The sequence below is a fragment of the Loxodonta africana genome, chromosome 1 (assembly GCF_030014295.1).
Source record: "Loxodonta africana isolate mLoxAfr1 chromosome 1, mLoxAfr1.hap2, whole genome shotgun sequence".
In the NCBI taxonomy this organism is placed as follows: domain Eukaryota; kingdom Metazoa; phylum Chordata; class Mammalia; order Proboscidea; family Elephantidae; genus Loxodonta; species Loxodonta africana.
In genome coordinates this window covers 31825137-31839822 of record NC_087342.1, presented here as the reverse complement: position 1 = coordinate 31839822, position 14686 = coordinate 31825137, and the positions used below count along the sequence as shown (strand labels likewise).

Genomic DNA, 14686 nt, shown 5'->3' with positions numbered 1-14686 from the left:
GGAGCGTTTTCTGTAACAGCGAAAATTTGAAAACAACCTAAATGTCCGCCGGTAAAAAAAAAAAAAAAAAAAGGGTGTGGTTAAATAAATCATATACACTCGGGGGAATAAATGAAATATTTTGCAGCTATCGAACAGAAGGAAACTCTCCATATATTGTTATGGAAGAGTCTCTAAGACACCTTGTTAAGTAAAAACAGCAAAGTGTAGAAAAATGGGTAGAAGAATGCTACCTTCTCTGTAAAAGGGAGGAAACTAGACGATAGACGGTATTTGCTTTTTAATGCATAGAGAAGCACGGAAGGATACAGAGGAAACAGGTTAACAGTGTTTACGTGCTGGCCAGAGTGGGAGGAGTGGCTGGTGGGAGGGAGATTTTCCACTGCAGACCTCTTAATATAGATTTTTAAATTTCTGAACCATGTGAATGTCTTTCCTATTCAAAAACTAACTTAGTATTTATTTGGGAACAGACAACATTTACATGGAAAAGGAACAAAATAATATTTACATGATAAAGAGACAAATAGTATTTACATGGCTTGTCTTACATAGGAAGCCCTTATGGCACAGTGGTTAAGAGCTTGGCTGCTAAGCAAAGGTTAGAAATTCAAATCCACCAGCTGCTCCTTGGAAATCCTATGGAGCACTTCTACCCTGTCCTATAGGGTTGCTATGAGTCGGAATCAACTCAATAGGAACGGGCTTGGTTTTTTTTTTTTTTTTTTTTGGTCTCACATATAATAGATCTTCAATAATTATTTGACTTATTGTATTAATGTGGAGTAACTCCAGGCTTAAGGTGTGTGATGGGTCAGGCTTACAAGAGGAGCAGGCAGGTTGGTGGCGCAAATGGCTTGCTCTCAGCTGCTAACCGCAATTCAAATCTACCCAGCAGTGGCAAGGAAGAAAAACCTGATGATCTGCTTCCATGAGATGACAGCAAAACGAAACAGAAAACCCTGTGGAGTGCAGTTCTACTTTGAACCACATGGGGTCACTATGAGTCAGAACAGACTCAACAGCAACAGGTTTTAGGAAAGGCTGAGGGTGAGTCCTGCCCACCATGGGTAAGACAGCCCGCTCTGATTGGCAAAGCCAAAGTGGAAGCTCCAAGTGGGGCCAGACGGGCAACAGGAGAACAAACTTAGGAGGGAAGCCAAGCTGAATTATAAGGAACTCGAAGCCTGCTTTGAGTAACGGAAAAAACCCACAATGCTTTTAAAATTTGGTTGGTAATGACAAAGGAATACTTGGGAAAAGAGAAGTCCTAAGTTATCTTTATTTTATTTTTTTGGGTGGTGGGTGAGATTTTAGAAGGAGAATCATTTCCAATCTAATCATAAGATTTAGGAAAATGACCTTGAGGGTGTATGCACAGAGAACTAAGTCAGTGGTCCTTGTGAGGAGGGGCGTTTCCATCAACTGTGGCTTGGAGGTCTAAGGAGTGTGCACTGTGCTCGGATCTCCCTGTGGGAGACCCAAGGCGTAGGGGCACCAAGGTGTTGCGATGCCCCAGGGATCCAGCAGGTGGGAGACAAATGTCAGGATGGTAGGGTGATCACAGGCATCAGGGCTATGATCTGGCAAGGCCCAGGCACCCCCTGGTCCAGAAGTAACTGTGTCCCCAGGGTTACTCACAGGGGGTAACGGGAGCCTGTGACTTTGAGAGCTGTGGGCAGGGCCTCCTGGGATGCCTGTACTCAGACTCTGGCTGAGAACTACTCATCCCAGGCTGTAGCTCCCTGGGGCCAGCGCTCAGGGAACAGTCCACTGAGCAGGTTCCCTGCTCTGGGTAGGCAGCAGGCATTTGTGGACAGCCACTTCCTCCTGTCTCACAATTTAAATCACATTTTCCTCTTCCCGGGCATTTTGAAGCTTAGTGTGAATATCTAGGAATGCTTTTTGAGATCCTTTGATGAAAGGTGCAATGGAAGTGCAAAGTATTACTACCAACACTGTAAATATTTTAACAACACAGCAGAAGCGCCATGGTTAGGCAGAACACAGACGCACATTCCAACCTCGAGGGTTCCCTAAGCAAACCATTTGAGGGTTAAGAACAGTGAGTGTGCAAAAGTGAAAAGAGAAGCCGACTAGTTCAGCTAAGAGACCTGCCCACTCTGCTGTCCAGTGGAAGTGGTGATGCCCGCACACACTCAGGCTGAAGCCGGACAGGAAGCTTCCCTCCAGCACCAGCTGCACAGGTGTGTGACACACGATGGGACAGGTGGAGAAAGTTCAGGCCTAGCCTGCGTCAAAAAGACAACGAGCTGCCCCTGGGTAAGCTGCTGTCCCTTCAGCACACGGGGTCCAGTGACAAGCTGACTGGGCAACCTCTGAGTGATGCAGAGGGAGGAGAGGATGGAGGTCCCTCTGAGAGCAATGCAATCCCCTGTGGTTGGCAGGTGCCCGGTGACACCTAAGCAGGCTGGGCTGGCGGGAGCCAGGAAAGCAAGAGGAGAGACTGGTGATGCATGTCCAAGCAGAGTTTTTCATCACCCTTGTGTGATGACCTGCAAGTTTTGCTGGCAAGATTAACCACCTAGGCCGAATTTAGAGCAGTGTCTCAATTGCTCCTGAGCAGTAACTGGAGTTAGAAGTTAATAACTACCCACTGAGTGGAAGCCTTGGTGGTTCAGGGGTAGAATTCTCACCTTCCATGTGGGAGGCCCAGGTTCAATTCCTGGCCAACGCACCTCATATGCAGCCACCACCCGTCTGTCAGCGGAGGCTTGAGTGTTGCTATGAAGCTGAGCAGATTTCAGTGGAGCTTCCAGACTAAATGAAGTAGGAAGAAGGTCTGGCGATGTACTTCCAAAAATGAATCCGTAAGAACCCCATGGATCACAATGGTCTGATCCACAACTGTCCATGGGGATGGTGTGGGGCCAGGATGCGTTTTGTTCTGCCGTGCGTGGGGTCCCCGTGAACTGGGGGCCGACTCAAGGGCAGCAGACAACAAAAGCTGAGTACAACGACAACAGGTGAGTATAAACGGTGTGCCGGGCACGTCACTAAAGTCAACTCTAGTTTCTCAGGTAATCCCCAGAACCCTGTGGGGCACTGCTACAAATCCCCACTTTACAGCAAGGTTAAATGACCGGCCCAAGGCAGCTAGTGAGGGGCAAAACTAGGATCTGAGTGCAAAAATTTTAATGCCAAAGCTGTGTTTTGAATGCAGTGCTATGTAGCGAGTAAAAAGCAACCACCAGGGCTCCTAACGTTTGCTGTGCTCCTGATTATTATACGCCTGAATGCCTGTATGCAGAACGCTACTGGCACAAGTAAGGAAACCAACTGTTTCCTTCCAACTATCATGACTCAGGTTTTGATGCCTACAAATGGAACGCGGTCAAATGAAGAGCTACTGATAAGTCAGTGAGATGTGGCCAGAGCTGTCTGCCCCGCCCACAGTCCAGGCGTCATAGTTGGTCCTCTTTTGGACTCAGTGTCTCCAGTCTCTCTCCACTTTCCAATCTGTACTCTAGACACTGGACAGAAATAACAGTGTGACATTCAATGGCTCTCCAAGGCCCCCAGAATATAGTCCTTTCTGGGACAGGCAGCTGCTTCCCCAGCCCCTCTCTGCCAAGGCCCCTGCAGCCCAGCCCGTGCTGGATCCCTCTGTGCCTGACCTCATGGTACACTCACATGCCTTACTGTTATTATTAGCCCTTGCCAGTCCCTCTACCCACAAGGAACAAGTCTTACCACTTCTTTCTCCATCTGGCAAATGGCTGTCCTTCAAAGCCCAGTTCAAATGCCATTGCCTCTCCCTCAGTCTCCTCTGACCCAAAGTACAATTTATTACTGCACTCACCTGGCCTCCCACGTCCCCTGCTGCACAGGCATATTACCCTACTTGTCATATGCTGTTGACTTGCTTTGGAACGAGATGCTGCCCGGTCCTGTGCCATCCCTGTGATGGGTTTTTGATTAGACTGTTGTGATCCATAGGGTTTCCACTGGCTGATTTTCAGAAGCAGACTGCCAGGCTTCTCTTCCTAGTCTGTCTTAGTCTGGAAGCTCTGCTGAAACTCATTCAGCATCATAGCAACACACAAGTTTCCACCCACAGGCAGGTGGTGGTGGTTATGCATAACATGCATTGGCTGGAATCAAACCTGGGTCTCCTGCATGGAAGGTAAGAATTCTACCGCTGGACCACTAAGGCCCCTATTACAGTAGTTGCTGCTGTTAGGTATCATCAAGTCGCTTCTGACTCACAGCGACCCTACGTTCCACAAAATGGAACACTGCCCAGTCCTCTACCATCCTCACAATCCTTGCTTGCTATGGTTGAGCCCATTGTTACAGCCACTGTGTCAATCCATCTCATTGAGGGTCTTCCTCTTTTTCATTGACCCTCTACTTTACCAAGCATGATGTCCTTCTCAAGGGACTGGTCCCTCCTGATAACATGTCCAAAGTACATGAGACCAAGTCTCGCCATCCTCGTTTCTAAGGAGCACCCTGGCTGTACTTCTTCCAAGACAGATTTGTTCATTCTTTTGACAGTCCATGGTATATTCTCTATTCTTCATCAACACCGTAATTCAAACGCATCAATTCTTTTTTCAGTCTTCCTTATTCATCGTCCAGCTTTCGCATGCATATGAGGTGACTGGAAATCATGGTTTGGGTTGTGTGTGCCTCAGTCCTCAAAGTGACATCTTTACTTTCTAACACTTCAAAAAGATCTTTTGCAACAGATTTGCCCAATGCAATACATTGTTTGACTTCCTGACTGCTGCACCCATGGTCGTTGATTGTAGATCCAAGTAAAATGAAATCCTTGACCACTTCAATATTTTCTCCATTTATCATAAAGTTGCTTATTGGTCCAGTTTTGAAAATTTTTGTTTTCTTTATGTTGAAGTGTAATCCATACTGAAGGCTGTAGTCTTTCATCTTCATGAGTGTTTCAAGTTCTTTCTACTTTCAGCAAGCAATGTTGTGTCATCTACATAATGCAGGTTGTTAATGAGTGTTCCTACAATCCTGATGCCCCATTCTTCTTCATACAATCCAGCTTCTTGGATTCTTTGCTCAACACAAAAAGAGTAAGTATGGTGAAAGGATGCAGCCCTGATGCACACCTTTCCTGACTTTAAACCACGCAGTATGCCCTTGTTCTGTTCGAACGACTGCCTCTTAGTCTATGTACATGTACGGGTTCCTCATGAGCACAATTAAGTTTTCTGGAATTCCCATTCTTTGCAGTGTTTTCCATAATTTGTTATGATCCACACAGTCGGATGCCTTTGCATAGTCAATAAAACACAAGTAAATATCTTTCTAGGATTCTCTACTTTCTGCCAAGATTCATCTGACATCAGCAATGATATTCCTCATTCCACATCCTCTTCTGAATCCAGCTTGAATTTGTGGCAGTTTCCTGTTGATGCAGTGCTGCAACTGTTTTTGAATGATCTTCAGCAAAATTTTACTTGTGTGTGTGATATTAATGATACTGTTCAATAATTTGTGTTCTATATATATATATATAAAATTAGATTGCCTCTTTGGAATGGGCACAAATATGGATCTCTTCCAGTCGGCTGGCCAGGTGGCATCTTCCAAATTTCTTGGCACAGATGAATGAGTGCTTCCAGTGCTGCATCTGTTTGTTGAAACATCTCAGTTGGTATTCCATCAATTCCTGGAGCCTTGTTTTTTTGCCAACGCCTTCAGTGCAGCTCGAATTTCTTCTTCAATATTGTTGGTTCTTGATCATCTGCTACCTCCTGAAATGGCTGAATGTTGACTAATTCTTTTTGGTATAGTGACTCTGTATTCCTTCCATCTTCTTTTGATGCTTCCTAGGTCATTCAATATTTTGCCCACTGAATCCTTCAATATTACAACTCAAGGCTTGAATTTTTTCTCTAGTTCTTTCAGCTTGAGAAATGCCAAGCATGTTCTTCCCTTCTGGTTTTCTATCTCCAGGTCTTTGCACATGTCATTAGAATAGTTTGTCTTCTAGAGCTGCCCTTCGAAGTCTTCTGTTCAGCTCTTTTACTTCATCATTTCTTTCATTTGCTTTAGCTACTCTACATGCAAAAGCAAGCTTCAAAGTCTCTTCTCACACCCATTTTGGTCTTTTCTTCTTTCCTGTCTTTTTAATGACCTCTTTCTTCACATATGATGTTCTTGATGTCATCCCACAACTAGTCTGGTCTTGGATCATTAGTGTTCAATGTGTCAAATCTATTCTTGACATGGTCTCTAAATTCAGGTGGGATACTCAAGTTTGTACGTTGGCTCTCGTGGACTTGTTTTAATTTTCTTCAGCTTCAACTTAAGCTTGTATGTGAGCAACAGATGGTCTGTTCAGTAAAACTGATCTTGTTCTAACTGGTGATATTGACCTTTTCCATCATCTCTTTCCACAGATGTAGTCGATTTGATTCCTGTGTATTCCATCTGGCGAGGTCTGCGTGTATAGTGGCCATTTGCGTTGTTGAAAAAAGGTACGTGCAACAAAGTCGCTGGTCTTGCAAAATTCTATCTCCAGCCCTGTTTCTATCACCAAGGCCATATTTTCCAACTACCGATCCTTCTTCTTCATTTCCAGCTTTCACATTTCAATCATCAGCAATTATCAGTGCATCTTGATTGTGTGCTTGATCAATTTCAGACTGCAGAAGTTGGTAAAAATCTTCAATTTCTTCATTTTTGGCATTAGTGATTGGTGCATAAATTTGAATAATAGTCATATTAAGTGGTCTTCTTTGTAGGTTTATGGATTTTATCCTATCACTGACAGGGTTGTACTTCAAGACTGATCTTGAAATGTTCTTTTTGACAATGAATGTCCACCATTTGTCTTCAATTTGTTATTCCTGGCATAGTAGACCACATGATTATCTGATTCAAAATGGCCAATACCAGCCCATTTCAGTTTACTAATGCCTAGGATACTGATCTTTATGTGTTCCATTTCATTTCTGATGACTTCCAATTTTCCTAAATTCATACTTTGTACATTCTACATTCCAATTATTAATGGATGTCTGCAGCTGCTGCTTCTCATTTTGAGTCCTGCCACATCAGTAAATGAAGGTCCTGAAAGGTTGACTCCATCCACATTATTAAGGTCAACTACTTTGGAGGCAACTCTTGCCCAGTCCTATTTTGAGCACCTTCCAACCTGAGGGGCTCATCTTCCAGCACTATATCGGACAATGTTCTGTTGCTATTCACAAGGTTTTCACTGGCCATTTTTTTTTTTTAATTTCCAGGTCCTTTTTCCTAGCCTGGAAGCTTTGCTGAAACCTGTTCACCACGGGGGACCCTGCTGGTATTTGAAATAATGGTGGCATAGCTTCCAGCATCACAGCAACATGCAAGTCCCCACAGTATGGCAGACCGACAGACAAGTGGTGGTTACACTAGTTACTACCAATTATATCACATTTTTCTATGCGGTGGATCCTGTCTCCCATTACGCAGGGCCAAGGCAGAAACTACTTCCTCCCATCGTTGTTTGCAGAGGCCCTGGTATACAGCAGAAGCACTCTGAGAGTGTCTGTGGGATGAACAGGTGCAGTCATGTGCAAAGGAATGCTGTGCACGTGGCTCCTCACTTGGCAACGATCTTTGCCCTGTTTTTTGTTGGTTTGACTTACGATGACCCCATGTGTAACAGAGATCTGCTCCATAGGGTTTTCTTGGCTGTAATCTTTTTTTTTTTTAATATTTCTTTCTTTTTCTGTTTTAATGTTCTAAAACATTACAAGGTTTACAGAACTAGCTTCTCATTAAACAATTACTACACATATGGTTTTATGACATTAGTTACCAACCCCACCACATGCCAACACTCTACCCTTCTCAACCTTGGGTTCCCTGTTATCAGCTTTCCTGTCCCCTCCTGCCTCTAGTCCTTGCCCCTGGGCTGGTGTGTCCCTTAAGTCTCATTTGGTTTTATGGGCCTGTCTAATCTTTGGCTGAAAGGTGAACCTCAGGAGTGACTTCACTATTGAGCTAAAAGGGTGTCCAGGGCCACACTCTAGGGGTTTCTCTAGTCTCTGTCATACCAGTAAGTTTGTTTTTTTTTTTTTCAGTTAGAATTTTGTTCTAGATTTTTCTCCAGCTCTGTCCGGGACCCTCTATTGTGATCTCTGTCAGAACAGTCAGTGGTGGTAGCCAGGCACCATCTATTTGTGCTGGACTCAGTCTGGTAGAAGCTGTAGTACTTGTGGTCCATCAGTCATTTGGACTAATCTTTTCCTTGTGTCTTTGGTTTTCTTCATTCTTCCTTGCTCCAGATGGGGTGAGACCAGTGGAGTATCTTAGATGGCTGCTCACAAGCTTTTAAGATCCCAGACACTACTCACCAAAGTAGAATGTAGAACAGTTTTATAAACTATGTTATGCCAATTTAGGTAGATGTTCCCCAAGACCTATGGTCCCTACAGCCCTCACTGGGGGCTTTATAGAAGCAGAACACCAGGCCTGTTTCTCCCCCAGTGCCACTGGGTGGGATCTAACTGCCAACCCTTTGATTACCAGCCAAGCGCAAACTGTATGCGCCACCCAGGGACCTTAGCTGACGATGATCTTAAAGAATTAAACCAATATGTGGCCAACTGAGCTAGAAAGCTTCAAAGTTCCTTCTGTATACACATCCCCATTGCGATCACTTATTGATGAAATAGGGAAGAACTCTACCAATTTCCACTGCAGGATATGGAAGGGGGTGAACACCAACCCAAAATCTCCCACAGAGGCCTTTGTTTTCCCTCTTTAAAATGGCGGAAATTTTGTTTGGAAAGGGAAAATGGTTCCGTTGCTAAGAATATAGTTTAAAGCCCACCGGTTTAGACGGTCCAGTCCATTATTAACTCGTGTCTAAATGTCTATGAGGTGCCCTGGTAATGCAATGGTTAAGTGCTCGGCTGCTAACCAAAAGGTCAGTGGTTTGAACCCACCATCCACTCTGCAGGAGAAAAGACCTGATGATCTGTTCCCACAGATTTCAACCTAGGAAACCCTGTGGGGCACTTCTATCCTATAGGATCGCTGTGATCAGAATCGACTCCACAGCATACAATAAATATCTGTTTAAGAATTTTTTCCTAAATTGTTTCCCAGTCTCTAGTCTTTTACTTCCTCCATTCACTCAATGTACCTCCAGCTGCCAGATGAAATTTTTTCCTTCATATTTTTAAAAACTTTACTTGAATCGTAAAAAGTTTATATGTAACATGTGAAGTACAATTGTATAATGAACACAACCACCCAGCTCAACATCTAGAACATTAACAGTAGCCTGTACCCACCTGTACAGATCTTATCCATCCCATCCGTTTGCCTAATCTCCAAAGCCAGTCAGTGTCTTTGACTTTGAGTTCTTTATTCCATTTTTAAGAAAATAGATTTATCGTAAATACGTACGTGCTTAAACAATATACTGCCAGGTTTGCTGATTTTGGAGGTCTGTAAAGTGGCACCACACTGTATGTAGTTGTCTGGGATGTGCGTACTTCATTTGGCATTGTTGCTGTGTACTGTCGAGATCGTATCTTTCTTCTGAGGTGAGTGGGCTTGAACTGTCAACCTTTCAGTTAGCAGCCAAGTGCTTAACCACTGTATACCAAGGCTCCCTCACTTAGCAGTGTGATTCCAGGATTCATCCCTGTTGATGTTCTGAAGTCTGTTTATTTGTTGTTACATAGTATTCTGTTGTGTGCCATACCAGTTAATCACCCCTTCTCCTGCCTAACAAGGTTGATTGTTTCCAATGCATTTCTATTGCAGGCAACCAGCCAGGAATGTTCTGGGCCAGGTGTCCACTTAGGGATTTCTAGGAGTGGGAGGTTAGGTCATGGGGTGAGCAAAAGGTCAACCTTGTAAAATGTTTCTCAAAGGGGCTCTAACAGCCAGATAAATTTTCCCAAATTATCACTGCTTTCCCTGCTAAAAACTAACTCAACGTAACCTCTACATGCAAGATAAAAACCCCAACCCTGGCGTTCAATACCAGCTATCATCTGACCCCAACCCAGATTCCACACCTTCTCTCTCATAACCCCCAGGAAGCTCCCGCTCCAATCGAGCAATCTGCTACCTGGCACAGAACACACCTTGCTCATTTTCAACAGTGAACCCACGCTCACACACCTTCCTCATTACCTGTCTGTAACTCCATCCCCAGCACCTGCCCCTGGTCCTATGAAACCTAGCCCAATCACACTGTCCACAGGACTCTCTCATTCGCCATGGCTGCTAAAACACCTGTTTTCTGCGCTAGTCACGTGACAGCAGTCTCCACCCCCACCCCCCACACACATCTTTTTAGACAGTGGAGTTTCAGGTTGCCTTGTTAGAAAAATGGACATTCTAACTAAGCTGTTCGATCAGACTTTTTGAGAACTCAGCATTCCCTGATTTAGGATTGGGTACCTTTCTTACCACTGTCTTGATGATGGACTTGGCAGCCAGAGATGAATTAATTGTGGATGTGATGTTTTCCCATATAATACAATTTCTGACATGAGTATGTCTTACCTGTCCAGTGAAACCACAGGCACCTTAATGTACACGAACCATGTTTTACATTTCTTTGTATTCTCTGTAATATTTAACACAGTCTCACATAGTCAGCAAGGACTCAATTCAACAAGTACTTAAACACTTCACTGAATACAGGAAAACACAGAGTGGCAAACAGAATCTCAACAAAAGTAAAGCAATAAAATCGAAAGGGTATCTTTCCTCATGAAAAGGGTGTTTTCCAGAAAATAATTTTAAGTAGATTCAAGCTTTCCATCCTTATCCACTCTTTTGGGAAATTGTTTTTTCAACTTTCCCCCAAATGAAATACACATAAATAATATGATGCATAGTATATAAATATATAATACATGACATACAATGTATTATAAATAACATAAATAGTGTATATAAAATATAGGTACTTATACATAAAAATCCTTGGAAACTCTATGGGACAGTTCTACTCTGTCCTATAGGGTTGCTATGAGTTGGAATCGACTTGACGGCACTAGGTTTTTTTTTTTTTTTTTTAATACATAAAAATGTGTCTATGTTTTTTATAAGCTTAGAAAATATCGTAGGAGCAGCAACAGTCTGGATAAAAACTTTCCAATCACAGAGACCAGAAACAAACAATATCTGTATCTTTAAACTGCCTACTAAGTTACTCCTTGGAAATAACAAAACCTTGGGTGAGTTCAGCAATATGGAATCTATCTCTGAAAAATGTTCCTGTCCATTTTCAGCATGATTGTAACTACGGACAAGTAATTCAATTCAGTTAAACAACTTTCTCTCTTCCAATCTTTTTTTTTTTTTTTGCACCTTCCCAAAGACACTACGTTGTCTAAAACCTGAGGCAGAAACAAACGTTAACGTCAAACAAAAAAGTAAATCCAATTTTATTCATATGAAATATTTTGAGATAATTCATCATATTTGTGTCCCACGTGCATGATTCTCAAGTATGGAAAGGTTTTAGCACAATCATTTAACATAATTGAACAATCACTTAGTAAAACCGATGTCTATTAGGCCCCAGCAGAGCCAGAAGGCACCTTCTCCTGTGATATGAAGGGAAGATACTGCTTCACTGGCTGTTTCTTTAATGGAGTTTACTCTGATTCCCTTTTGTCAGATTCTTCCTCCTCAAACTCGATTAAAGGAGCATGTCTGTTGGCCTGAGAACCTTCTTTGTAGAAAATTTTCTTTATGGTGCCATCCTTTGGGGCCTTTATGGTGTGCTGCACAGGCATAAGAAAGAAGCAATGGCGGCAATACTAACAAGGACTGAGTAGACACCATGCCAGAAAGTTAGGTGAAAAGTAAAGTGTGGTCAGTTGTTCAGATGCCGTGTAGTCCCCAGTGTCTGCCACCTCCTTTCATCCCAGCACACAAAGAAAATGAACACCTGTGGCATGCTGGGGGCCAAGAGGATGCCACGTGGCAGCACACTTGTAACCCATTCACAGCACACTGGGCGGGAAGCTCTGGTCTAGCTTGCAGCTTTCCAAACAAGCTTCACATTAAAATCTCACTTAGAGAGCTTTAAAAAACACTGATCTGTGGGTCCCACGGCCAGAGATTCCAATTCAGCTGGTCTGAGGGAGGTAGTTTTTTAAAGCTCCTCAGGTAACTGCAATATGCAGGCAGGGCTGAAAACCATGTCTACATAACCCAATCATCGAAAAACATAAACAGGTGGTTTTTTTTTACCGTCTGATAGAGGTGACAGTTTACAGAGCTAAGCAGCTTCCCATTCAGCAGTTTACACACAGCTTGTTTTGTGACATGGGCTGAAATCCCCTCAATGTGTCAGCACTCTCCTCTCTTCCTCCCTGGGTTCCCCATTTCCATTCGCCCAGCTTTCCTGCCCCTTCCTGCCTTCTGAGCTATGCTCCTGAGTGCATGGTTCATAAGTTCTGAGGTTCACCTTCCTCGCAAATGTTACTGTTCCCTTTATAGCCTGTCTATAGTTTTTTTTTTTTTATGGTTTGGCTGAGAGGTGATCTCTGGGAGTGGGTTCAGTTCCAGGTTTGAAAAGCAGCTAATTTAACTTGATTGAGGTTTTTCACTTTGCTTTTGATACCTAGTAGGAGCCCTGGTGACACAGCGGTAAAGCTCTCGGCTGCTAACTGAAAGGTCAGCAGTTCGAATCCACCAGCCACTTCTTGGAAACTGTATGGGGCAGTTCTACTCTGTCCTGTAGGGTTGCTATGAGTCAGAATCGACTCAATGGCAAGGGGTTTGGTTTGGGTTGATACCTGGCATTCTAAGCTCGGTCCTAGAAAATACCAAGAGTTAACCTTCAGCTGGGCGACTGTCTGATTCTAAGTTATTGAGCACTTCGTGAATTTCAGAGTCAGAAATAATAGATGCGATAACGGGATTTCACAAAATTAGAATAAAAATGTATAATTTCAGAATCAGAAATAATAGGTGCGATGGTGGGGTTTCATGAAATTAAAATAAAAATGTATTTACGAAAAGGAGGGGTTGGTTTTGTTTCCTGAAGGTTAGTGCTTAATCGATCCATGGCTCCTAATATTTAAAATGGTCTTAACTTATAGATCAGGGAGAAGAACACCTGCACCCAAAAGCTCCCAAGTTTACTCGGCAACTGAAGGTGCGATTTCGCTCACCTCCATCTTCATGGCGATCATAACCATTAAGGAATCTCCAGTGTTTACTCTGTCTCCAGCTTTCACGAACACCTAGAGATTCAGAGTAACATGTTGGTATTTAAAAACAGGTCCTTCGTGGTCCACAGAGCTAGTATATAAATGGATGTGGAAGTGTGGGAGCATGCCTGGTAACAACAAATGTACTGGTGCAAGATGGAGACCCGGAGATGAATCTGCTGGCATTGCTGGCACTGCTGTTGCTGGAGGGCACTGCTCCGCTCCCCATTCCCACCCCCAAAACCATCTACATTTGCTTGAATCAGATGAATATGGTTTATGTATCTTGGGATCCTTTTGATTTTTCACAAAAATACAGACAAGATACACCACCAACGCACTAAAAAAACCAAACCAAATCTGTTGCCATCGAGTTGATTCTAACTCATAGCTACCCTACAGGACAAAGGAGAACTGCCCTACAGGGTTTCCAAGGAGCGGCTGATGGATTCTAACTGCTGACCTTTTGGTTAGCAGCCGAGCTCTTAACCAGAGTGCCACCAGGTTCCTACCACCACCAGGAGAGGGTGTAATATGCTTAAATGTCTTCTATACAGGCAGGGACCCCAACGGGAACCCTGTGGGGCTTCGCTGTCCCATAGGGTTGCTGTGAGTCAAAGTCAACTCAACGGCAAGGGGTTTGGTTTTTTTTGTTGGTTTATAGGCAGTGTAGAGGGATGAGGACCGTGACTGGTTTTCTAGTTTGTGTCGTCTAGGATAGCATTCCAAGTCTTCAGGGTCCTGTGGAGTAAATGTGTAGACGACCTTCATGTGAGAGAATTAAATTTATCGGCAACCCCAGAAAAACGTCTCCGTTTTCCTTTTACACATATAAATGAGCTTACATTCAGATGGTCTCGCTGTCTCACTGGCTAACATGGTCACCAGGAGTTTCTGGAACCCTTAGGTCCTGTAGCAGAACCGGTTCTAAAGTCAGGGTGTGCAGCCAGGACCGTGATGAGTCAGAGACACCCTGGGAGCCCGTAAATCACCCAGTGCTGGGCGATGCTCTAGTAGAGTGAGATGTGAGCAATGGCCTGGGCTTGGGGGCCAGTTATAGGGAAGATGTCCCTCTTTCAACACATGAACAGAACCCCGTGCAGATGCCCATGCTAGGAGGGGCCTGTGGGGACTGAGATTAAGCGAGCTAAAAGCAGATCCAGGCCCTCCTACCCCATCCCCTCTAGGGCAAACATTCCCAGTGGGAAATCGTGGGTGATGCCTCCCACATTATTTAAATAGTCCCTTCCCATCCCCCTTTTTTGGGTGCCAAGAATATATAGTTGAATTGTTATGAATTAAATGCACTTGAGGGGATTCTACTGCATTCAGGTATATAAAAGGTGATGTATCACCATTTGAAATTACATCAGTGTAGATCTCAACTCTGAAAATACATGGTGTCCCAAACAAAGCATACTGTTCTTCACCAATACAGGCCTTTCTAATTTCATTTAACACAGATAAAATTATGAACATTAGAGAAAACATCATTATTT

The 14686-nt window shown here is 43.6% G+C and overlaps 1 protein-coding gene across 2 annotated transcripts in view; it reads right to left on the bottom strand.

Moving 5' to 3' along the window:
• Nucleotides 1–11384: 11384 nt before the first annotated feature.
• The window catches only part of MCCC1 (methylcrotonyl-CoA carboxylase subunit 1), a 61017-nt gene continuing 57715 nt past the window's right edge, over nucleotides 11385–14686 (bottom strand). For both annotated transcript variants that reach the window (XM_003412877.4, XM_010592803.3), the window contains 2 exons: nucleotides 13149–13220; nucleotides 11385–11750 (listed from right to left, as the gene is read on the bottom strand). In XM_003412877.4, coding sequence (XP_003412925.1) covers nucleotides 11622–11750; nucleotides 13149–13220 — 201 coding nt within the window. In that variant the 3' untranslated portion in view covers nucleotides 11385–11621. The remainder of the gene's footprint in view (nucleotides 11751–13148; nucleotides 13221–14686) is intronic.